Source organism: Drosophila sulfurigaster, chromosome 2R (assembly GCF_023558435.1).
Source record: "Drosophila sulfurigaster albostrigata strain 15112-1811.04 chromosome 2R, ASM2355843v2, whole genome shotgun sequence".
In the NCBI taxonomy this organism is placed as follows: Eukaryota; Metazoa; Arthropoda; class Insecta; order Diptera; family Drosophilidae; genus Drosophila; species Drosophila sulfurigaster.
The window spans coordinates 4,731,802-4,757,057 of record NC_084882.1 but is presented as its reverse complement, the minus strand read 5'-3'; the positions used below and the strand labels follow the sequence as shown (position 1 = coordinate 4,757,057).

Below are 25,256 nucleotides of genomic sequence, written 5' to 3'. Positions count from 1 at the left end.
TTACACAACATTGAAATTAGATTAAAAAGTGTTTACAAAAATTGCACATTGAGATTGGAGTAAGTATAAAAATTGTTGTAGACTAAAATAGATACAATTAATAAAAGAAATCCAGAAAATGCTTTATTTGAAATATCAATGTATATTATATAATATTTATGATATCATACAATTCACATATTTATCATTGATATTTGATCAAGTACTTTTAAATAGTTACATTTTCGGTATTCAGAGCCATGTATTTCATCTGAATACCGAACTGTGAATGTTTACTTATTATTACATCATGGTTGAAAAACGAAATCTATGATTATGTTACGAGAGCAAAAATTTTGCTATATGTACGCCACGATATGCCTAAATAGTTCAATAAATTCCGTTGTAATTATATTGTCATGATTTTTGTGCGTCTCTAGCAAATCTAGGGTTTGTTTTCACTTTGGCTTCTGTTTTTGTCTAAGATGTCCAAAATGGATATCTTATGGGTGCAACTCTGCTTCCCCTATGCTGACCAATTTCTAACTGGTTCTCGCTGAAGTCACTGTAGTCGTCCGTCTCCTCAGAATCCTCCTTATAAATGCTTTTAAGCGAGCCTGGAAATGGAGTGACCATCTCTGAGCTATACGAGTTTTCCGCATCCTCGTCACTATTTTCAAATGGATCAACAGCCACATACGATGCCGAGAATCCCTTCATGGGCACCGAGCTATCTGTTTTAAAACGCACCAACAGAGAGTCCGTCATCGAAATGATGTCAGTTGGTCGCTGATTAAGAGAGATCAAAAGAGAGTTTACGGAAAAATATTAAAAAGATGCATTCATAATCATTTCAGACCTACCATATAATTACAGTACTGGCCATACATAGGTCCACTGGTGTCCTCCATGCCAGAGAAGACTTGAACATAGTCGTAAGTGCAGTTCTCACTACTTTCAATATCAAAAGTAAGGAAGATTAACTGCACGTTGCTGTTGGGGCGGTGCTTGAATTGTCCACTCGCAGTCCATGTTATCATTATAATCCTGATTACTGAATCGAGCATGAGAGTAGAACTGCTGTATGTGGCTAGTAGCACGAAGATATCCTCCGCACGCTGCAAATGGCGAGTACACGTATATTTTTAAGACGAGACAACTAATGTAAAAATAACAGTACTCACAAGTCGAATGCATTGCCATAAATCCATTCATCTGTTTATTTTTATCCGTTTTTTAGCACCATGTAGAGTTGATTCGTAGTAGACGATATGGGGTATGGTATTTTATCGCCACAGAACCTTCCCAATAAGGAGCTAAGCTCCGAATCGCCATCGTAAATTGCCACATTATCATATGTGCATTCCTATATATTTGATAAAACAATAAATAAATACATATCGAGTGTAGCATTGGAAAAATTGAAACTGTATTTTAACCTGGTGCGATTCCACATTGAATTCATTAAAAATGAGCTTGATACGATGTCCCGGCGTGGTTGAGAAATGCCACACACAGTCCGCGTTTGGAGGATAGTTATCCGGATAGTTGGGACTGTAAATAGTTCCAAAGGCAGCCGATATTTCGTACTTGCATTCACCCTCCTTACAGTCATGACCATTCTCGTGCAACGAGTAGCCATTATGACAGAAGCACATGTATGAGCCAATAGTATTTCGGCACTCATGCTGACAACCTCCATTGTTAACAGCGCACTCGTCAATGTCCGTGAAAAAAGACAGCCGCAAAACCAGAGCCCTGAATTGAGATGTCTGAGTGAAACTCAACGCGCAAAGCGTTACTGTCGGATGTTGCCGTAGGGGGGATGGAGGTTCCACAGAAAGTACCAATACGTTTGAGTCGATTTTCGGTGAGTTTGGAGTAAATTGTCACCGAATCGTAGCCGCAGTCCGATTGCTGACGATCCGTGCCTTCCAGATCAAAGTGCGTAAAGTTCAAAGAGATTTTGTGTTTGGGTGGAGCAATAATTTCCCAAACGCACTCTTTCGACACTGGATACTTTTCGGGGAAGGACGGAGAGGTAATGGTGCCATTTGGATACTCAATGCGACCACCACAGGCATCTAGCCAAGTAAGATCATAAAAGATAATTATAATCATTGATTTTCAGTTGTAGATGAAAGCGCTCACTTACCCTCGCAATGTTTTTTTATCACTGTGCAGTTCGTACCCAATGTGACAGCTGCATTCGTAGCCTCCGAGAGTGTTAATGCACTCGTGCTCGCATCCGTGATTTAGAGTCTCGCACTCGTCCACCTCCTTCATGAATACCGCTGAGAAGCCTGCTTTCTGCACTGAAAGGTCCGACACAAATTTCACGTACATCGAATTGCCACTTGACCTGAAAATGACGATGAACAAAGCAGAGTTGTTTTTTTTTTAGTGGGTGTTGTTTGGTGTCCTCGGGATGTATGTTGGTTACGGCAGGTTACGGTCTGCAGTTTGAGCACTTGTCGGATGTTGGCACTCACTTCATGTTTGGTGGCGGCTTGTAGCCACAGAAAACGCCAATTAGCGCAGCATCCTGTGTGGGCCCGTCTCGCACCTCGACATAGTCATAGACACAGCTGTCATGGTTCTCGACCTCAAACGACTGAAATTTCAACGCCACTTGGAAGCCCTTTGGCACCGTAATTTTCCATACGCATTCCTTGTTGGGCAAATAATCGAGTGGATAGTTTGGTGACTCCAAGCGACCCTCCGCGTCATCCACAGATAAATCACCACCGCAAACAACTGGAGGAAAAGAAAAGAAAGAAGAAAAGGATATAAAACCACTACACAATACTTAACGAGTTTCGCTTACCATCAAACTCAGCTTTAAAGCCTCGATAGCCCTCGCTACGATGGGTGTTTATATAGGTCAACAGCATTCGGCTGGTTTGCGAGGTGATCAGTTCGTTTGCGACTTTACCACAAAAGCGCCCAATTAATGGTGACTTGAAGTAATATCCATCGCGGATCTCCAGATAGTCAGTGTCGCAGTTATTGGATTTGAAGATGTTCTACACAGCATAGAGTTTAAAGTACTGAACGCAATTAAGCACATATTCATTTTGCATAGAAGGAATTCGTATAATGAATGCCATACCATATTCTCAAGTCGAAGGGCCACACGTTCGCCGTGTGTAGCCGTAATTCGCCACTCGCAGTGCTCCGTTTCGTTGCTGACCGCACCGGCCGTGTAATAAATGGGACTCGCAAAGACGCCAGTGCTCTCCTGGAATGTACGTCCACATTTAGGACATTTGTAAAGGAGATTAGCCTGTGCAATATCCCCTTGGCTTAAGCGCAGACGTTGGCCAATCTCCGGTCGCTTGCGACCCTTGACTTCAATAGGCAGTATTGTATCCAAATACGTTCCTTTTGAGAACGTGTTGCGTGCATAGTGCATTATTGAATCGTAGTCATAAGCCATTCCCAGCGAGTTCACCTCATCCACAGACAACATATTGAAATTATAGTCCTGACCCTTCATAATGTTGTTGTGCTCGATAACGACATGCTTCTCACGATCTGGACGCGTGTGCTCATGCCAGAAGCCCACCACGTGTCCCAACTCATGCACCACAATCCCAAACTTGTCGCAATTGCGTCCAATTGATATGGCCTGTGGTCCATTGCCTCGTTTACCAACAAATGAGCAGCACCTAGAATCCGTAGACCATATAGAGTGTATGAAAATTGAATACATTTCCAAATAATATTTATCCTTGGTATCTGATGCATTTATTAGTTTATATTTTATACTTCAAGGTAAAAATTTGAGCTTTGAAAATATAATTTTTTCATGGTGTATGTAATGTTTTAATGTCAGACGCGGATCTGTTCAATTGTAGGTTTTGGATTCTCTATTTTTACCATGTAAGCAAGCTAGATTCTATTGAGATCTAAGTTCATTTAAGTAGACAATATCGTTTTAAAATATGAAAATGACGTATAACTTACCCGCAGTTCCGTACGGTAAAAACAATATAATTGGGATGGATTTCAGCATCGCGCTCTACAAATTTAATGCACGTTGAGTTTTCCCAGTGGCGCATTGCTTGCTTGAATAGAGCTTTGTGTAGGCCACTGAAATTGCCATCGATCTCATAAGGAATAACCCCATAGTCCCAAATGCGTTCCTTTTTAGCAGTTACGGCACGAGCCACCCGATGATGCTGTTCCATCTTCTTGTTCCTTTTGTAAGGATGGAAAAAGCAGGAAACAGTCAGAATTGTGGTTTTATTAAAATTGTTATGCAACAATTGTGGAAAAACGACACAAAAAGTTTTACATATCCGGCCGTTATTTTAATTGCTACCAGTTTTTCGAACTATTTATTTTGCAAGCTGTTGAAACTTTGTCTCGCGAATTTCGCTTAACATTTGTAAAAGCATACACGCTACTTAGTACTATTTTTTATGTGTGTGCTTGTATGTGTTGCAGCACACAGTTTGCGTACTGGTACAGTTAATGGGAACGCCAATGAATTGAATAGCTAGTAATTTTCAGCAGGCAGGAAATGGCAACGGATGCGAATGAACGGACAGAGGTTTGTGGAAAGATGTGTGGTATGCTGTAAAAACTTACTCTGCATTTGGCCGTGTCGAGCTATGAATTTCAACATTTGATACATCTGCTATTCCTTCTTTCTCCAGAAATACATCCGTTAATGATTGCGGCGAAGAGGTGTGAAGAGGCGATGCGGTTGATCGGGTTTGACCTCGACGCCAATGTTGTCGGTTCTTTTGCTTGTGGTGATGAATGTGTTGCTGCTGGCGGTTCTTTGGGTGACGACCATGTGGTCGATTCAGCTCCTCCCGGAGTCGATCTACTTTCCTCGCATACTCCGTATAGTGAGTGTTCCTACGAATATAACCATGGATTGAAAATGTTGAGCCAACTATTATGCTTCTTAAATTAATATCACATGTGAGAAGTGTTGCCGAATGCGAGCTTAAAAAAAAAATATATGATATATAAAAAGCACTAATTTGTACTCTTCCACTTAAACGGACAATTTTTTTTTCTTCCCGCTACACATAGCGTAGAAGTGTATAACTTTGTATCGGCAGGAAATGTAAGTAACAGACAGAAGGATGCATCTTCCGAACCTTTAAAGTATATAAATATATTCTTAATCAGAATCTGTATGACCACCTAGAGCTCAGAGACTATACGATGTAGTGATATATTTTTTTGACAGCACTTGATATGTTTGCAGAAAGATCAAGTTTGTTTTATTTTTTGACACGCTCACTTCTGACCCTGCGATATTTGATGCATACAATAATATCAATAGTTTTTATGATTCCTGAAAGTTTGGTTACCATTAGATAAAAAATGTCGAAGATACACTTTTTTATTAGGAAAAGACCTACTTAGTTGCTTTGGCTGACAACCTGGTGTATTTTGAATGTAGTACTGTATCAATATACCTTAAATAGCCGTTAGTATATTTTCATATTTTTTTTAGTATATTAATTTGGTATATTATAAAATAAATAACGCAATTTTATTCAAAATGGGTATTGGGTATCTCACAGTCGAGCACTTGTTATCATAAATATTATCACAACATATTTTATAACGATATTATATAATATATTTTATTACTCATATTAATCATAAATATTGTTTAATACAATTAAGATGTGAAAGCTCCCACACTGGTAAATTTTGGCTATTAAATCGTTCGTTCTTAATGTCTCTTAAAGCTGAATTAAATCACTTAAATTTAAAACAAACTTTATTTGCGAGTAAATATAATAGAATATAATTTATCTAAAAAAAATTATATCCTTAGTCTCTGAGATCTAGGAGTTCATACGAATGGACGGTCATGATGCTGATAAAACATTTGCTGAACATTTGCTACCCTATGTATAGTGTGCATAAAAAAAAAAATGAAGAATATTCAAAAAGGCAATAATAAACGATTTGTAACGACTGATTTGAGACTATTAGTTGCCATATAGGTGTAGTATTATATATAGTATATGTTTTTTTGTAAACGTAAAATGTAAGCAGTGGTTTTCCGACTCATCAATTATGCTGTGTATATATATATATATATAAAGAAATTTGTCTGACTCACCGATGCTTGGGTCGCCGTCTGTGTCTCCTTCGTACCACACCTTGGGCATGCAGAAAGTCCACATCATCGATGTCCAAGTGCATGCCATTGCCTCCTGCATTGCTATAGACGTTTCGCATTGTAGATCTCTGCGTGGGCAAGGATGTGGGAACAATGTGCTGCCGCCGCTGTGCAACGAAATTATTGCCCGAATCGTCCTCGATATCCTTATTGTTTGACTGTATCTTTCGCGCATCCACATTGCGACGTGGGGTTTGTGATTTATTTAATAGTAGCAGTGCTGCAGGAACTCTCAACTCTTGTAAATGTAGTGGGCGACGTCGCTGATTGACTATGGCCACTTGCGGCGTCAATACCTCATTCTTGAAGTTTGGCGGATGAGCAATGTCAGATGGCGTGTGCGCATTGGGCTTTAATGGTTCTTTGCCTCTATGCTGCACAGGATATATGACAGGACAACAGATAAAGAGCGCGCGCCAGAAAGAAAGCAAAATGAAACAGATAATGCTTAGAGATTTTATTTGTTGGCAGACAGTTAGCTTACCAGGTTGGCTTCATTGTTACGAATGTTGCTAGATCCGATAGGGGGTTGCCCAGTCGTTTGGCTGACAATATCCGTGCGCTCGTTAGGTAGTTTCGTCTTTTTCCGTATAATATCCGTAAGACCCTCTTCCTCCACCTGCAGTCCTTCGTTATAGACTTCCTGCTTGAGCTTCTCTAGGTCCAGTTGAAAGCTTGAATTATATTTGCCATCCGTTGCAGGAGCATCCGCTGGCATCTGTTCGGTGGCCATTTGTGACAAAAGTTCCTCGTCCTGTTCATCATCCTCGTCATGGACTGGCGTGCGTGCTACGATTGGGCCCGCGTCACCGTCGGGTAATGCAATGTCGCCCATAAAGCCACCTGCAAAATAAATTACCATTCATTTAAATTCGGAATTCAGATGCTCGTACCATAAAACTAATATATTGTTTTAATTATAAATGACAAGACAAGCAGAGTACACATTTTTATTTGCACACCACAACGAATGGTTGCCTCGTGGTTGATTACACATTGCATATCCATTTAATCAATGCAAATGCATCAACTGCTTTTCCCGCCATTCCCCACTGTATGCGCTAGATGAGAAGAGACGCGAGGGTTGAGCCGCATCTGCCCAGTCTGGATACAAATGTGAACAGAAGCCCGGCAACAATAAAAGGCTATTTGCTATATATGAAAATGTTTCATGAATGGCTAGAAAATGTTAAATAAAAACAATTAGATAATATTCGTAGCTCAAGAACTTGTTGAAAAGTTGTGTTTTAGTATAACCTTCAAGTAAGTTATCGACAGTAAATTTTATATGCCAAAAACGGCTGCCGGTTATTTTCGTTGAAAATTTATGTATTATTTGTATATAATATTTTGTACTCCATGGTACATGGCTATTTTGCTTTTATTGAAAATGGGTAGCGGATATCTCATAGTCGAGCACACTCGGCTGTGGTTTCTTTACTTGCTTTGATGCTTGGAAAACTCGCTATAAAAATAATTTACCATTCCTAAGATCTTATTTTCTACAGAGACAATAACCCTTAACAGCATCGTGAACGTTCTAGTAGCAACAAATAAGAAAGCTACGGTGAGATACCCGGTACTCATTTTGAATAAAATAATAAAAATACTAAATACCTACTAAAAATATACTGAACGCTTTTTTTTTTAGATATATGTTATCGATAGAGTACTACATACAAAATATACCATAACATGTAAAATATACCAGATTGTTAGCCAAAGCAACTAAGACTTGTTGCTGTTTAGTTTCAGTTTAGAATAAAACCAACAAATCACTTTAAGCTGCGTAGGATGCGTATTTAAAAAACTAATATGTATTTAGAATAGATACAATAGCTGTCTTTTGCAATAAATAAAAACAAGTTAGAAAGCTACAGTAGGGAGTGATCGACTGTGAGATACCCGCTATCCATTTTTAATAAAATCAAAATATTGCGCTATTAATCTCATAATCTCATCTCATCAAATATCCTTCTACCCTATATATGGGTAGCGGGTGTAATAATACTTCTTTGTTCACAGCGATAAGAACGTACTTTTGTGATAACATAAATGATTACTTATTTATATTACTCGTACCTACATGACAACAGGGCGTATGTATAATATGCAGTACTTTTAATTTCTCAAGTATAATTTACATCTACATATATGATAAACCACATTCATTACTGTACAGTTCAGTGCATTACACTCAATCGTCATAGCCACTATAGTCAAAATAAAGTAAATGTAGATAAACTACATATGAATGTGTCCGATTCTCCGTAAAATTGCGTTGATCTTAAAGAGCTACTAAACAATATATCAACTAGAGGCATTTAAGCATTTTATCTTGAGAAAATAATGTACAAATATTTGGACGAAATTGCAACTCATGATAAAGATATCGGTTATACTTTTTTATTCAGTATTGGCATTGTTCATGTTGAACATCTGGCTTATTTCGGTTGGCCTGTGGTTAAATAACAAATCAGTCTGAAAAAATCAAAAAACTAAAAAAAAAACCGAAAAACTCTGAAGTATACGGAAATGTATATTTGGTATATTGATATAACAAGTGTTATTAAAATATGTAAATAGATATTTCTATTTCTTCCTCCGTCCCTCCGTGCCTTTGGGTAGCTGGTATACAAATTTGAATTTCAGAAAGTCAGTAGCATTACATTTTATCCTTTTCGTGATTTAACACCTGAAAATCTTTGATAGCCTGTTTAAAAAAAATACCCAACAATCTTCCAGTTTTTATTTTAAACCATAAAAGATGTATACCCACTGCATTCTGCAAGAGAAACGATAAAACCTAACAAACAATGTGTCAAAAGTCCGTCAGATGGTTCGGTTGCTTTTCGTCTAGTTACGACTATCCATTGCACAGTGGGCGATTTGGTCCCACTAGCGGCATTTAATTCAAATTTTCAAATTTAAAAATCCGTTAATATTTTTTCACATATCGATAGCAGATGCTTTGATTAGATTTTTAAAAGCTTTTTGAAAGCTCTACGATCAGCTGATCATCAGCTGTGATCGGTCAAACACACCATATGATTTCGCAAAGAGCTTTTCACAATTTTTTCAATTTACAATTTTTGGTGAATTTGTTAGAAGTTTGGTTTTTTATTATATTCAAGGTAAGTATTTTCAAAAAAAACAATGTTTGTGACCGGTCTATAAATGTGTAGCTCATAAAACGTAGTGGTAATTCAGTGTATTAACAACTAGCCCGGATTAGCGTACACCTGTCTTTCGTGGAGTAGAACTTAATTTATTCAACTAAGTTCAGTCTAACTCCTTTATTAGCCGAAAGTGTGAATCAGTGGCGTCCAAAATGTGTAATATCAACTGCTATTATCTGCTAGCCTTGAAACTATGGTACTTTTTAGACACAGTGTTAGTACCAAAAAGGGATCTTTTTTTAGTATTGCACTCAGAAGTCATCCCATTTTTTTCCATCATCCCATCATTTTTTAGATAAAGTTTATATATGAAATATGTTAATTGAAGTTCAAATAAAATAAAAGTACAACAAAATTTTAAATTTAAAAAAAAAATTTTTTTAAATTAAAAAAAAAATTAAAAAAAAATTAAAAAAAAATGTTTAACTTAAAAAATTCTATGATTTTTTTCTGATCAGTGAAAAAACCCGACTGAAGATATCTATTTTAGTTTAGAAGTTATTAATTAAATGCCGCTAGCGGGACCAAATCGCCCACTGTGCATTGCCTGGAAACAAAATGCTGCCGACTCAAATGAAGCACAGTAGACTGGGAAAGGCTAACAAAGAGAGATAAAGAGAAAGAGTGAGAAACGAAGAAATAATATGAACGAACTCAAAACTCAAAAAAAAAAGGAAACGTGCGTATCTTGAGGTTCGTGTAAAATTTGATTACATTTAAGTTAAACGCCTTTAGCTGCTGTTTTAGCTGGGCATGCTGTCCAGCCTGATACGAAGGGAATGGACGCGCCAGTCTTACTGGCTCATCTGACAGAAGTGAAAGTAATTAAATTTTTGAGCGACTCCCCTCAAACTCCTTTAAGCCCGCATCATTCACACTAACGAACTCAGGCAGGGACGTGCCGCATAGGGGTAGGTGGCGAATACGGTATGAAGTGTGGCAGTGCGTACTTGATCCAGTCTGCAAAAAGCCCCTTTTTATAGCGACCACAAACATGTTAACGCATTTGCCAAGTTGCAGTTTTGGGGCATTGTGTTGTTATTTCGTGTTTGCTCTCATTTCAGTACCCATGTGGCGTATGCGTAACGTGATTCCTCTCTACCCTTTTATGAGTCTTCGTGTCGTGTTGTGAACTACGTTTAATTAAAAATAAACCAACTGGTGCGTCCAGCCGCTACACAACTGATTAGGAGATTTATCATCCCTGAACCAAATTCGAAACTACAACAACAACGACAACACTAATGGACAGTCTATACCAAAATGCTATTGTTAGTATTTGTACAGCAACGACAATTCCAAGAGTTAATCTTAAGTAATGGCTTTTGGAGTATTTATTCAGCTTGAATTTATTGGAAACCATAAAAATAAAATGTTAGGTATTTATGTTATTAACGAAAATATATTTACTTAATTTTAAAAGATTTGTGTATGCAATCAACAAGTTAAAGAGATGTAAAAGCTTACACCAAGACTTATGATTAAGCATAGGAAATCGACACGTGTGTATTGCATTCATTGTATTGTATGCAATAATAATACAATATGTTCTCGTACAAAAGTAATGGCTTTTATGTAATTCATTGTGCATTACTAATTATGATTGTGTGCTTAACATCATGAATATGTGTGTGTGTGATTATGGAGACACGCTGTACAAATTTAACTTAGAAATTGGTTACAATTTGATATTTGTTTACCTAATTTTTCAGTATGCCTTCTGCAAGCATTTTATATTTTACTTTTTAATTAAATAATAATAAATCAGATTTAAAGTGTAGTTCTATAACCATTCTAATTAAAGAGTTAAAAAAAAATTTGTTTTTAGAAATGCCTTTACACAATTTTAAATTATTCTTGTTTTCAGGAATAACAAGTAAGAAAGTTACAGTCGAGAGAGATACCCGCTACCCATTTTTAATAAAGTCAAAATATTGCGGTATTATTTTCAAAATATACCGAAAATACTAAAAATATACCAAATGGAATGTTTGGTATATCGATATAGTACACTATTAAAAATATACCATAGACGGCACAAATGGACCAGATTGTTGGCCAAGCAACTAAGAGTCCTAGTAAGTAGGCGTTTTTGCCCTTAAAAAAGTATTTCTTTAATAACTTCCACAATTTTTATCTGATCGCATCAAAATTTTCAGGAATGATAACTACTATAGTAATTATTGTATATACTAATATTGTATATTATATTGTATATACGCAACTCTAGCTTTAAAATTACGCTTGTTATTCAAATTTTGTTGATTTGCGGGGGCGGAAGTGGGCGTGGCAAAAATTTGAAACAAACTTGATCTGCGTACAAACATAATAATAATAATTATAGCTCTATCTCTTATAGCCTCTGAGATCCAGTGTTTCATACCGTCGGACGGACAGACACACAGACGGACAGACGGACATGGCTAGATCGTCTCGACTGTTGACGCTGATCAAGAATATATATATATTTTATAGGGTGGGAGATGCCTCGTTCTACCTGTTACATACATTTCCTAGCGGCACAAAGTTATAATACCCTATGGGTAGCGGGTATATAAATATACTTATCTGTTTCAGAAAAAAAACTATTTACATATTTCCGTGAAAGTATATCGTTCGTATAATTACTTTACATAATTAATTTTTTAAACAGTATCCGCCTCGAGGTATACAGTACAAAAGCAGATAATTACGTTTTAGTTTTGAGTAATGGTAAAATTAATTGGTACACTAGCACAGTTTATATATTTGAATTAAAATTAGTTTCAGTTTTTTTTTAAATTGATGTGGAATGGGTTATCGCAATTTAAGTAATGTAATAAATACTAAATTGTACACAAGTATAACTATAAAAGAAGACAAAACAACATTAAATGCAAAATGATCGAATTTTGTGGTTCAATGTAGGATATATTGTGTATCAAGTAGGCTACAATCTATGAATTAAATGCTAAATAAACTAACATAACTCGTCTAAGTTAAATTCAAATATTACAGGATCACTAGAACACATTGAGAACCAGATTATAAGTATGTATGGACATATCTCATTATAGTTTGCAACTAATATACTATATTCACACATGCACAAATATGTATCATCACTCACAACAGCAAGGACCCAATCTATTGACTCGTACATAAACAGCGTTGCAATTATTTGTCAGTCAGTAGGATTATGTTTTGACTCTGTGCATGTGCGTAATAATTGTACATAAGCCACACCTTCCGTACCCGCCCCAGGTGATGTTCACAACAAACATACATATGAATATAGCTGCTCACGCTAAGGTGAAAACACAGTACGAACACAAGATGCTGGCATTCATTAGTTAATTATGCAAACGGTTTAAATTAAGTTTATTTTATTTACACATGTTTGACAGTATTGTTGGAGTATTATGTATGTTAGTCAGTACTCGTTGACAGTATAATGGCACCTAAGATTAAATGAGTATTAGAATTTCGTCTAAGCTTATATTATTAAGAGTGGACAAAGTCGAGGGCCCTAAGATTAGTATCTATTGAATATTTCCGAACATACGAAAAATATCTTTCATCAATTTAAACAATGAAATACCTATAAATTAGAACAATGTATGAACTTGCATGAAGAAATCAACTTCTAGAGAACATTAAGTTTTGTAATATTTTGGGTTTCATTTGCATGCATTACGAATAAACAAGCGAAAATCGAGTGTGTTCAACTGTTCTTAATAAAAACCAAATAGTGCGGTTTTATTCAGATGTTGTCGCACTAGCGGCATTACCATCAAGTGGCCCAGCGATACCAAACACGGGCTAGTTAACGCATGAACAAAGCAAAATAAATTTTGGACAGCATGCATTAATCGGAACGCTTAATAAGACAGTCGACAACTAACAAAATAAGACTAATAATACTAAACTAATAGAAAAAGAAAAAATATTTGTATATATATACATCAAAAAAATAACTAAATAATCAATTTGGCTTGATAGCTCCTAAGAATCTACTTCATTAATAATTAGTTTCTAAATGAAAACAACACCCTGCATGGTTCTACGGTCAGTATGAGACGGAAGGATCTAATAAAAGTCTACTATGGTGGGGGAGTAATCTAATATTAGGGTTTCAGTTTAAATTACAAAAAGGAGAAATCAAAAATTGTTTCTGCATTAACTCAATCATATATATAAACTAAAAAGTATTGCTCAACCAAGTAATCTACTAAGTATTATTGTTGAGAGATTGTACGTCCACGAATTCTGATCTCATAATTGATAAATACAATTAAATAAATTTTATACAAATTTAATATCTGCACGTACACCGGAAAAAAACTGTTTTAGGAATTTCTTTTGTGTATTATTGTATTCGTTCATAATCAACTGTTTGAGTCCTCCAAAATATGAAATTGAGCTACCAAAAAAGGTGAGTGATGCATATGGGAGTATCAGAATTGAATATATTTTACCCTAAGATGGCAAGCAGGTGGCAGGGGCATGCCAGCAATTCAGACTGAACAGTTTTTTTTGTTGGTTTTCTCTCTGATGGTGGTCTTCATATTGCATTTGTTAGTTTTTACATGTAAGGATGTAGATAACTTTGCCTTTTTGTTGCTTACAAATTATAGGCTTAAATGTCACGTTTATTTATATGTAGCATATATAGAATTTTATCGTCTGTAATGTCAATCTAATTTCGTGTCGAAAGTAGAATCTTTCTCTTTTAAATACTCATCTTCAACTGCATTGCTCGCTTCTCTGTTTTAAATTACCACTTTAAATATTTCTAATTTAATAAATTTAAATAATTCTACCAAATTATAGTAAACAGAATACTTTCAATTCATGTTTTTTTGAACTAAAATAAGGTAGACGGCATTTTCATACATTTTAAATATTGAAAATTATTACATTAAGTTTTTGCTTGCTCTTTGATTTTCGTAGATTTGTTTCCATTTTGAATAAATAGTTAAGTTGAAGAATAACAAGTACTTAAAAAAAAAAAAGATAGCTTTATCTCTCATAGTCTCTGAGTTTGACAGATAGACGGACATGTCTATACCAGTTGTTGACGCTGATCAAGAATATATGGGTAATTCCAAAACGGAATTTGTCCCGTGCGAGACTCTTTACATTGAAAATAACATAAACTGAAACAATTTTGAAAATAAGAAAAGTTTATTTTTATAGCTCTAGATAAGTACTTTAATTAGAGCTAAGAATGGTTTTGGAATTTTTTTTCTGTTTTGTTTTCTGATGTGATAATTGCAAAAATTAACCGATTCGTACGCAAAACCAAAAAAATGAACGAAATTATATATTTTATCGGAAAACAGATCAAGTTCCTAAAATCAATCTTAGCTCTAAATATAGTGCTTATCTAGAGCTTTAAGAATAACATTCACTTATTTTTAAAATTGTTTCAGTTTATGTTATTTTCACTGCAGTGAACTGTAAAAGTCTCGCACGGGACAAAATTTCGCCATGGAATTACCCATATGTAGTATATACTTTATGAAGTCAAAGTAGTTCTGCTTACCCTGTCGGTCAGGGATATAAAAACTGATAATAAATAAATAAAATTATAAAACATTGCAGGAATGCCTGGAATAACGTAAGAGAAATTTAGCTAAGTCAATAAAGCCTATTATACATAAAATGTTATATGATTTTGGAATTGGAATATGTGTATTTATTAGTTTTCCAAAGTTTTTCAATTGAACAATAAAAATAAATTGAAAATCAAAGTGCTTTAACAAATTTGAAAGCACAAATAATAAAACAATTAAAAACACAAGAAGAATTTCAATCTTAATAGTTTTGCTATTGTAGCAATGTAATTGAGACGAAGAGCATTGTCGACACCAATTGACTCAGAAAATTCCATTGATACAACTTCTTTTCAATTGAGACGTGCAAATGCAAATGCTTATGAGTTAAAGCTACTCACATACATGCTTCCCCAAAAGCAACTTGACTGGGTGTTTGGGGGGGGTGGGAAATACGTCAAAGCATGGTACGACGTAACTGGCGACATTTCTGAAAGCATCGCACAGTCAATATCGTTCTCCAACCGAGGTAAATTCAATTGAGCTGAGCAGCCGCACAAGTCGGTCAGGAGGAAGTAAATGGACGTCAAATTTGACAATAGCGCTTAGTTTTCAACGGTTCAATTTACAATACCACCGGATGCATTCAGGGCAGGCGGTAAAATGTGCTTTAGAGACTATGCCATGCTTCACGTGAAAAGACATTTTGTGCGCATCTGAGTCAAGTTTACAAGAAATTTCGCTGTTACTCAAACTTAAGATTTTGGGGCACAATTTTCAAAGCGCTACTCAAAAGAACATTAGTAATGAGCTGTGCACACTCCGACATGATTTTACCCATCACGCTTTTAGATTAAATTACAACTAAAGCGGATTTATATCGAAGCAGTAAATATGCGAAACCGCATAAAACAAATAATGTGACTGAGTCCTTCAAATCGGCCTCAACGCCAACCCAATTTTAGTTTGAAGGTGCGAACAATGAAAGAGTTCTTTACTCACCCGACTTGCAGGGATCCATGTCGATGTCATTTGACATTTGTCGAGGCACCTCCAAGTGCAGCAACTGCTCGATGGTGTACTTGCTGTGGTAAGTCCGGTGATGTTGCTGTTGCTTACGTTTGTGCTGTAGATGGTGATGTTGATGTTGATAATGCTGGCCGTGAACATACTCTTGATAAGGATGGCTGGAAGCTGCTTGCTCGATGTTAATGGTGGGGCTGACGCCGTTATTGTCACGCCCGAGCTTGACAACGTGATCTGCGGACGTGGTCTTCGACGCATGTAGGGGCGGCTCGAGTAGTTTGTCGTGCAGTTTAATGCTTTTGACATGTGCCGAGATTAAGACCAACAGCACGGTACCCACAAAAAGGGCATAGTTAGTTGTGCAGCTCATGCCTCGGACACCGCGTCCAGATGCAAGCGTAGTTGACAGCATCGAAGAGCACAGTTTGTGCTAGTCGCTTTGCACGTTCGTCCGATGTGACTGCCAATTGTTTTTTTTTTATACTTTATTTCAATTATTTTTTGTAGCTGAATGCGATATTTTGCCGTCTGGCTTTGATTTGTGTCCGCTTATCGCCTAAGCTCGCTCTCAAATGAGATGCATGCTCTTAACGAACGTGGCCTGCAATGAGCCAAATCAATTCTATTCAAAATTAAATATTACTTATACTCCAAGTACTTATGAACTAATATTAGTAACTGATTCCGGCGACTTTGTTAAACATCTGATTTGAACCCGACTGTACCAAACACGCATACAATGCAGTATTGTATTTAAGTGTCGCCGCCTTTGTTGGTGTTCTATTGATAACCCTCACCCCTTGTTTGAAAAATTATTAATCAGAGGTCGCCTGTCGTTTGGGAAGATTGTTGTAAAACAGAAAATAAATAAGAAAGCCACATTTGGGTGGGCTAGACTTATTATTTTCATATATTTTGCTCAGTTTTTTAACACTATTCTTATTTAATTTAAACAGGAACGCAACATTTGTTGAAATTTAACATATTTTGTTACAGCAGCTTTGGAATAGCTTTTGTAAGCATTGGCTTTTCTTCATATTCATATTAAATTGAAAAGAATTTTTAAAGACTAAAAATAAGTAAAGTGGGGAACCGGTTGATACAGTCGCTATCAGCTTAGCACTCAATTAACTTGAGACGAAAGCGCCACACAAGGACTGACTCCAGGTACGTGACCCATTAATTCAGAAGGTCGGGTAATTAAAAATCACTTAAAGCAACTTCCTCTCACTTCTCTCCAGCGCTGATCAACAATTGTTGTCAATTGGAAATAGGAAACCTTTTAATTAACTGAAGTACTGGAGCAGCTATTGTATCCCCGTTATTGATTCAGGTCTTTTTTCGAGAGCCGTGTGAACAAGTGTACGGATTTTCACGTAATTTCCGGAGTGCACGACCGATTACAATTACAACACCAATCAAAATACAACAAAGCAAATCAAGTGACACACTAAATTTTTATGGAAAATTAAGTTAGCGTAAGTTGGTAGCTGAATGAGGGATGAAAATGCTTGAACAAGCTGCCTACGGGTTAGCTTGAAATACATATAGCGAGAAAGTAACCACTGAAAGTCAAAGACAATGTCAACTACACCCAAAGGTTAGCTAAAGTCTTCGCAGAAATATTTAATACAATACTCGAACATCTCTGTAGTAAAATAAGCTTATAGCTGAAAGTGCAACATATTTTCGTAATGTCGTTTCATATTCGTTTTGCTTTATCCGCAGCCATGAAGACGAAGAACAATTAGGATTCGTCACAGCAGCCGCCACTTTAGTTATTACTCGGGTAATTCTGGCATACGCGTAATTGCGTATTCAGCCCATTTTTCGAATGCGAGTGGTAATGCCAGATTAAAGTGTTGCTTGCAACATACGTAACTCAACGGTATATTATTGATTCATTTTTAAATTACGAGTAATGCGTTGAATCTCCGCTTTGCAAATAATATGTATAATAAACACAAGTACTTGTACCCACATTTGTTTTGGGTAGCAGCTAAAGAAGCACCCACAATGATGATTCCACGCTTATCTATGTGCGGTTGGTGTGTGAAGAGTTCTGGGTCAGGGTCCTCGGCCCGAAAAAGCTTTGAAGTAAACAAATTAAAATTTCAGCGCATAATATTATTGTACAAGTAAGAGCTCGACAAAATTCATGAATATTCTATTACGTATTCCACAACAAAGCTATCGCTTGGTAATACAAGTACCCTAAATTCCTGAAACACCACCAGGAGAGTCTGATTCACTTTTGCGCCGTCAATCAAGATTGTCAAGAAAGCACCAGTTTCAAACTACATTAACTACAGAAAATCACAAGTGAAAAATGGCGAGGGAATTGTCGGCAAATGTCTTGCTTATCCTACTATCGTAATACTAATACTGTTTTGTCTCATATCGTTTTTAGTGTTTTACCAGTGCAGAACTTCAGACGGCCTCCCGGTTATTATTTGACTCAATTTTGAATTGTACTGTCGTACTGACAGTTGACACTCCAAGTTACAAACTATTTCTGAACTGACAAATAATATAAATTTCGTACCCTTGTCAAGAAGTAGACAGAGGCAAAAGGAATGAAAATGGCTTAAAAAATGCATGACGAAATTCATAAATGAAACTTAATGAGAGAACCGTCTGAAATCTCACAAACTATTTATATTTATTATTAGAATTATCCCATCTAATCTGAACTTTTAATATCATTACCCAGATTTCGTACTCTGTTAGAGAGCTTAATGAAAAGACCGGTATACGATAATGTTAAGTGCATTTAATATCTATGGTAAGGAATGAAGTATGAAAGGAATTGAATTGAATATGAATGAAAACTTGGAAGTGACAATTATTTTAATTATTTGAAGTCGAAATGATACTCCGTAATAAACAGTCGTTTTCCCTGTGGCTTAAACACTTTACTTTACACAAACGACAACACTGCAAGGGAGTAAAAGTCCGTAGCCAGTCGACCTGGACATGACGATGCCAAAGCTAACGGCAAATAATTAAACTTGACCAGCAGGCGGCACCTGTGGCCTCATTGGCAGCATGTAGTAGCAACTGTGGTCAAAAAGCACAAAGCATTCATGCAGAGTTGGTTGGCAAGGATACTTTCTGACCCGTCCAGGGTCTTTTAGGAACCCCATGTGAATGTAAATACTGTTTACCCATTAAATACACCGAAAACAGAAAGGTGAATAACGGCCTGTGATCCGTAATCTGTAACAGAGAGTGGATTCTGTGAAATGCCAAAGGCGTGATATGCATGTCGACAAAGTATAGAGAGTAAGGCCATGGGACAACGAGCCAGTGCTCACAAACATACACTGATTCCCTTATTAACATGAATTATATAATATTAGAATTTGTACAGCAATGGTAAGTCATGATTTATACGGGACTATTCATATCAGAGATAGGAATACATTTTTATGCCAGCTACCCATAGGGTAGAAGGGTATTATAACTTTGTGCCGGCAGGAAATGTATGTAACAGGAATAAGGAGGCATCTCCCTATGAAGTATATATTGATCAGCGTCAACAGCCAAGATTATCTAGCCATGTCCGTCTATCCGTATGAAACACTGGATCTCAGAGTCTATAAGAGACATGGCTATAATTTTTTTCGACTGCATTTGTTTACCTCAGAGAAGCCGGGTCCAGTGAATTGAGATATTCAAAAAAAATTGGTGCCCATTGCTTTAAATCGTTTGCCCATGATTGCCCAGGAAAAATTATTTTTGCCCTCCCTTAGTTTCAAATTCAAAAAATTTTTTTTTCAAAATTTTTTACGGAAATCGCTTTAAAATTATTTGCCCATCTTTGCCCATCTTTTAGTTTTTCGAAAAAAAATTTCGTTTTCGAAATTTTGAATTTTGAAAAATTTTGACAATTTTTCGGCACGAATGACTCAAAATCGATCGCCCACACCACGAAATTATGAAATCTAAAGCTCTACAACGGTAGCCTCAAGTTTTTTCAAGTCTGCCCATATCTCAGAATTTCAAAATTTTGAAAATTATGAAGGTTTTCAACTTTTTTGATTGCCCATACAAATTCATCGTTTGCCCAAGTTTCAAAGTCTCAAATTTTTGCCAAATTTCAAAATTTTTTATATTTTTTTGACTTTTTCAGACTGCCCATTCGCTATTTTCATTTGCCCACCCTTTAGATTTTCAAAATTTCGCATAATTCGTGTCGAAAAAATGTCAAAATTTTTTCAAAATTTCGAAAACGAAAATTTTTTTCGAAAAACTAAAAGATGGGCAAACGATTTTAAAACGATTTCCGCAAAAAAAATTTTGAAAATAAAATTTTTGGAATTTTCGAAAACAAAATTTTTTTTCATAATTTTGAAAAATTTTTCCTGGGCAAACGATTTAAAGCAATGGGCACCAATTTTTTTTGAATATCTCAAATCACTGGACCCAGCTTCTCTGAGCTCATTTGTTTTGTTTGCAAGTTTGTTTCAAATTTTTGCCATGCCCACTTCCGCCCATACAAATCAACAAAAGTCGAATAACAAGCGTAATTTTAAAGCTAGAGTCGAATTTTGGTATATACAATAATAACTATAGTAGTTGTGATTTCTGAAAATTTGGTTGCGATCAGATAGAAATTGTGGAAGTTATTAAAGAAAGACTTTTGTATGGGCAAAAACGCCTACTTACTAGGGATCTTAGTTGCTTTGGCTGGCAATCTGGTATATTGTGCCGTCTATGGTATATTTTAAATGTGGTATATCGATATACTAAATATGTCAGTTGGTATATTTCTAGTATTTTGTAGCATTTTTTGATATATTTTGAAAATAATACCGCAATAATTTGCTTTTATTCAAAATGGTTGATTGATCGATTGTAGCTTTCTTACTTGTTTAAGATATGTTTGTTAGAAAATTAGCTTCATGTCGCCATTCAGCTGTATTTTAAAGTCAAGTTAACGTAAATGTGCGCATTAATTTTCATGAAAATTTAATATTTTACCAAACAAAATAAAGCTATATGTTCTAGTTCCAGAATTATTTTTTATCTAACGTGGTTATTTTTACGATACAACAGAAGGAAAAGTTTAAATTGTGTATCTTCCATGCTTGAAGTACAAAGAAAGTTCTTGGAAAGTATGAATACATTTCTAGAGTTTTATTCAACATATGTATTTATTAAGCAAAATTCTTAAATACTTGAATCCTTAATTACGAAAGACGTTGGGTAAGTAAAAATGTGCTAGGGGTAAAGATTAACAGTGGACAAGGTTTGCGACTCACTCGAGTGGAAGACCACTTCAACGAGTACATCAGGGATACATTCAAGCCGTACATATTGTGATGAGCCAAACATCTCCTCTCACCCACAAGCATTGAAACTTACTCTCGCATGACATACCATTAACTTTTCTTGATGGAAACAAGAACAATCAGCACGATTTCGAAATACAAAAATTGGTTCAACTACGAAGATGCTTTGGGCTCAACCACACCGATAGGGAATGAATGTAAATTCAAGACATTTTAAAAGGTCTTTTAAACAAGTTGAGTGGGATCGGCTGTCAAATACCCGCTATTCATTTCCAATAAAAACAAAACAGTGCGGTGTTATACTGAAATATACTTAGTACTTACAAATATACCATAGAGTATTAAATATTCCAGATTGTCAAAATTACGCTTGATTTTTGATCGGAAGTAATTCAAAAACAAAAATAAATTGGTGAAAATAATAATAGTTTTATCTCTTTTAGTCTCTGAGACGGCAGACGGATATACATACATAGCTATATCGCCTCGGATGTTGACGCTAATTAAGTATATTTATACTTTATAGGATTGGAGATAGTTCCTTCTGCCTTTAGGCAAAAAGTTGTAATATCCTTCTACCCTATTGATACTGTGTATAACAAACACACGATAATTCGTCTCACCTACCCTGATCTAACATAAATTTATAGCTCTTTAAGTCAATGCAAACATAAAACACTCATAGTCAAAAAAACAATACTGACATGCAATACATAATTCGCATTTAGTTTTTGCCCAACTGCTGCGACAGCAACTTTGGATAATTTAGCATAAGAAGTTGGATAAGGGGATGAGGGATAGATAGAGACAGCAAATAAGCTCGAAAATACAGGAAAATGTGTTAAGGCACGCTCCCATCTCTGATGCTGAAGTGGAAAAAGATTACGAAGTCGAAGCAGAAGTGCGTGCAAAGCGCAAAAAAATACGAGAGATGATTTAGAAGCAAAGCACAGAACCACAAAAGCGTAGTTGGCAAAAATATGATATGAAACAAAATGTCGCAAAAACGAAAAATTTGTGGAGAATTGCATACGCGTTCCATTTTTCGAAACGGGGAAGTGTAAAGGAAGAAGTAGAGCGGACAACAATTGACGACACTTAATAGCGTTGGCAGTCAATAAGCTGGCGAAGATGCCATTAAATGGTTGCCGATGGAAGCCAAAGGGCAAGGGACATAAACAGTCGCAGCCAGTGAAGCAAAAGTGAGCAGTTTATTTTATATTGTATATACTATATAATATGTACATATGTATGAATGTGTTTATGAATATGCCTATGTGTGCATATGCGTGTTAGCTGCCAGGCAATATAAAAATGCGTCTCTTGTGCTGCATTCACTACAACACCAGAGATGTTAGCGTCGAAGTCAGCGTCTACGCTCAATGGCAGCATCAAAATCAGAGCACGTTTTAAGGCGCCACCCACCGCTGACAATTGTTTGCTGGCGGAAGTTGATTTTCTGTGAAAACGGAAGTGTTGACGAGCTGGAGTAGACAACAGATAGACATTGAGACAGACAGGCGGAACACAGCAGCCATCAACGAGAATGCACTTTGGGTTTTATATTCATTTGTGTTTTCGGTTTTTGAAAACAAGCATGTATCAAACAAACAAAGGAACAGGCAAGAAGTATATAATCATATACATACACAGATACATATTTATGTAACATAATACAGTGAAGACAGCTATCGTAATAAAGTTGCCTTACTGCAGCTCGAAAAAGGAGCATCAAGAACCCCAGACAGTGCCAATTTAGTCTAATGCCTCTGAGACGGCTGCTGTTGGCCACTGGCTCCGTTTTTAATATGCCCCTTTTGTGTTCTTACCTTTAATTGCACGATTGCAACTAAATGTCTGGCGGCAGTCGCAAAGATCGTGTTGCAAACTGCGAAAAAAGACAAACGGACGAACAAAAAATAAAGATTGCTACAGTCGAATGTGCTCGACTGTCAATACCCGCTACCTATTGAGAATAAAACCAAAACAATACAGTATTTAATTTAAAATATACCGAATTATGTGGTAGATTGACAACCAAGCACGTAAGACCCTATTGAAGTAAAGGCTTTTCCCTAGCATTTCTTAAATAATTTCAACAATTTTTATCTGATCTCAATAAAACTTTCGCGACTACTTAATACTATGGTTATTATTGTAATTGTATGTTCCAAATCATTGCTCTATCTTTGAAATTATGCTTATTATTCGATTTTTGTTTATTTGAGTGAGCTGAAGTCGACGAGGCAAAATTTGAAACAAACGTGCAAACATAACAAATGATGTTGATGTATAGCTCTATCATATCTCTTATAGTCTCCAGTGTTTTATATGTCTTAACAATTGACGATGATCAAGAATACCCTTCTACCCTATGGGTAGCGGGTATAAAAAGATTAATGTGATCCTGTTTCCATCGAATTCGTTTGTCTGCGAATGAGTTAAAAAAAAAGCAATAACATCAGTCGCCGGTTCGTTGTTGTCTGTGCTGCTGACTTTGTTACTGGCTAGGCCTGAGCCTCTGCTGATCGAGACGCAACGTTCGATACCTTGACTCTCGGTATTGGCATTGTTGGCATTGTCGCAAAAAACCTGCACAATATACAATAAGTACGGACATTTCCTGTTCTACATATAAACAGAAAAACATACATATTATGTAAACACACAAACGCACGCACAACGACAACAGATTCTATTTTAATTACGCTGGCGGTTTTTAAAATGCAGCCGTTCGTTGACTATTGGTGTGTTTGTCGAGACGCTAAGCAGTTTTATGGTGCAGGGACATTTTACTGATTTTTCAGAACATATTTTGTAGTTCGGAATCTGTTGAAATGATTGTAGAAAATTCATAGAGAATATATGTTCGTCTTACCTAGTCGAACAAGTTATTGAATAATTTGCTCAACGTATTTTTTGATTATTTAAAAAAAAGGTATCTTTAATTCAATTAAAAATCAATATATATATATACATATATTTCGAACATTTATAGGCATTACTCTTGACTTCGATTATTTTGCCGAATAATCTGATATATTCCGACCTATTTATTGATTACATAGGAAAGACTTACTACTTAGTTGAGTAACACGGAGTTAAAAAAATAAGACTTATAGAGAAAATTGAACAGCAGCTGAATAGAAGACTGAGCTGTATTCATTCTCTGCAAAACACCCAAAGCGTAAAATACCGGTGATGTCGTTGTCGTTATTGCTTTTGTTGCCTTCGGCCGAGTTCATGGTACGAATTATTGTAGGCGTAGGTGGTGCAATGCGAAGCGGTGCGGTGCAAGATGCGCAATGCAACGTGTACAGTGCACACGGAGACAGCCGCGTGCCGTTTGTTATTTATAGACGCTGTAAAGCTGACGCTGCTTCCTCTTCACTGCTTCTTTGTCTCCTGTTTCTCCGGGGGCAGCGTCAACAAAAAATAAAAGCAGTAATAGCAAAAGTTGATTCTGAGGCGACAGAGAAATGTTTTTATTCACACTTATTATTTTTTCGTTGTTTGTTCAGGGAAAAAATGAACACACAAAGAACACAGAAACTAAAGCAGAGCCGACAACAGACATTGATAAGGAAGCGCATATAGTATAACGATCGATCGATAGGTGAGTGCAAAGATCGCCGTAATTCGATAACAGACTGGCTGATTGACCGACCGACCACCGACATAGTCTAGGAATAAACTAGGAATTGCTTGAATCCTGGATTCCTATTTCAAGATATTTATCTCACATTTAACACTTCATTGCATGCGAGTCATTACGATATTTATGGCTTTAGATTCACCTGTAGCTACCCAATGGATGCTACTTTTTTAATATTGATGTTAACTCACAATGAAACATATATGTTTATTTGTATTGTAATTCACTGAACACTCTTAACACTCACAAAGAATAGTATAATATAATGGGCATCCTGTTGGCCCTTTTTGGAATATGTATTTTACTTGTGTGCCATTTAAACGAGTCAGTAGCTAAAGTTCTCCCGTTTAGCTTTAACTTAACGCAATAACGATGCGCACGTCCGCTCGCGACGAAAGGTTCTCACGTTTTAAAAGATTC

At 36.2% G+C, this 25,256-nt stretch overlaps 1 protein-coding gene and 1 long non-coding RNA gene across 2 annotated transcripts; one reads left to right on the top strand and one right to left on the bottom strand.

The window, feature by feature from the left end:
• Positions 1-101: 101 nt before the first annotated feature.
• Positions 102-25,256, bottom strand: LOC133838623 (protein tolkin). Its single transcript, XM_062269783.1, is given in 18 exon segments — positions 102-768; positions 843-980; positions 982-1,097; positions 1,164-1,215; positions 1,217-1,345; positions 1,419-1,715; positions 1,717-2,063; positions 2,135-2,150; positions 2,152-2,341; positions 2,472-2,736; positions 2,807-3,005; positions 3,092-3,650; positions 3,949-4,182; positions 4,576-4,851; positions 6,083-6,516; positions 6,627-6,985; positions 15,861-16,485; positions 25,084-25,256. Coding segments are annotated over 17 exon segments (4,356 nt in total). The 5' UTR covers positions 16,297-16,485; positions 25,084-25,256; the 3' UTR covers positions 102-459.
• On the top strand, positions 16,815-17,974 carry LOC133838628 (uncharacterized). Its single transcript, XR_009893960.1, has 2 exons — positions 16,815-17,051; positions 17,126-17,974. It is a non-coding gene; the product is annotated as an uncharacterized LOC133838628 (long non-coding RNA).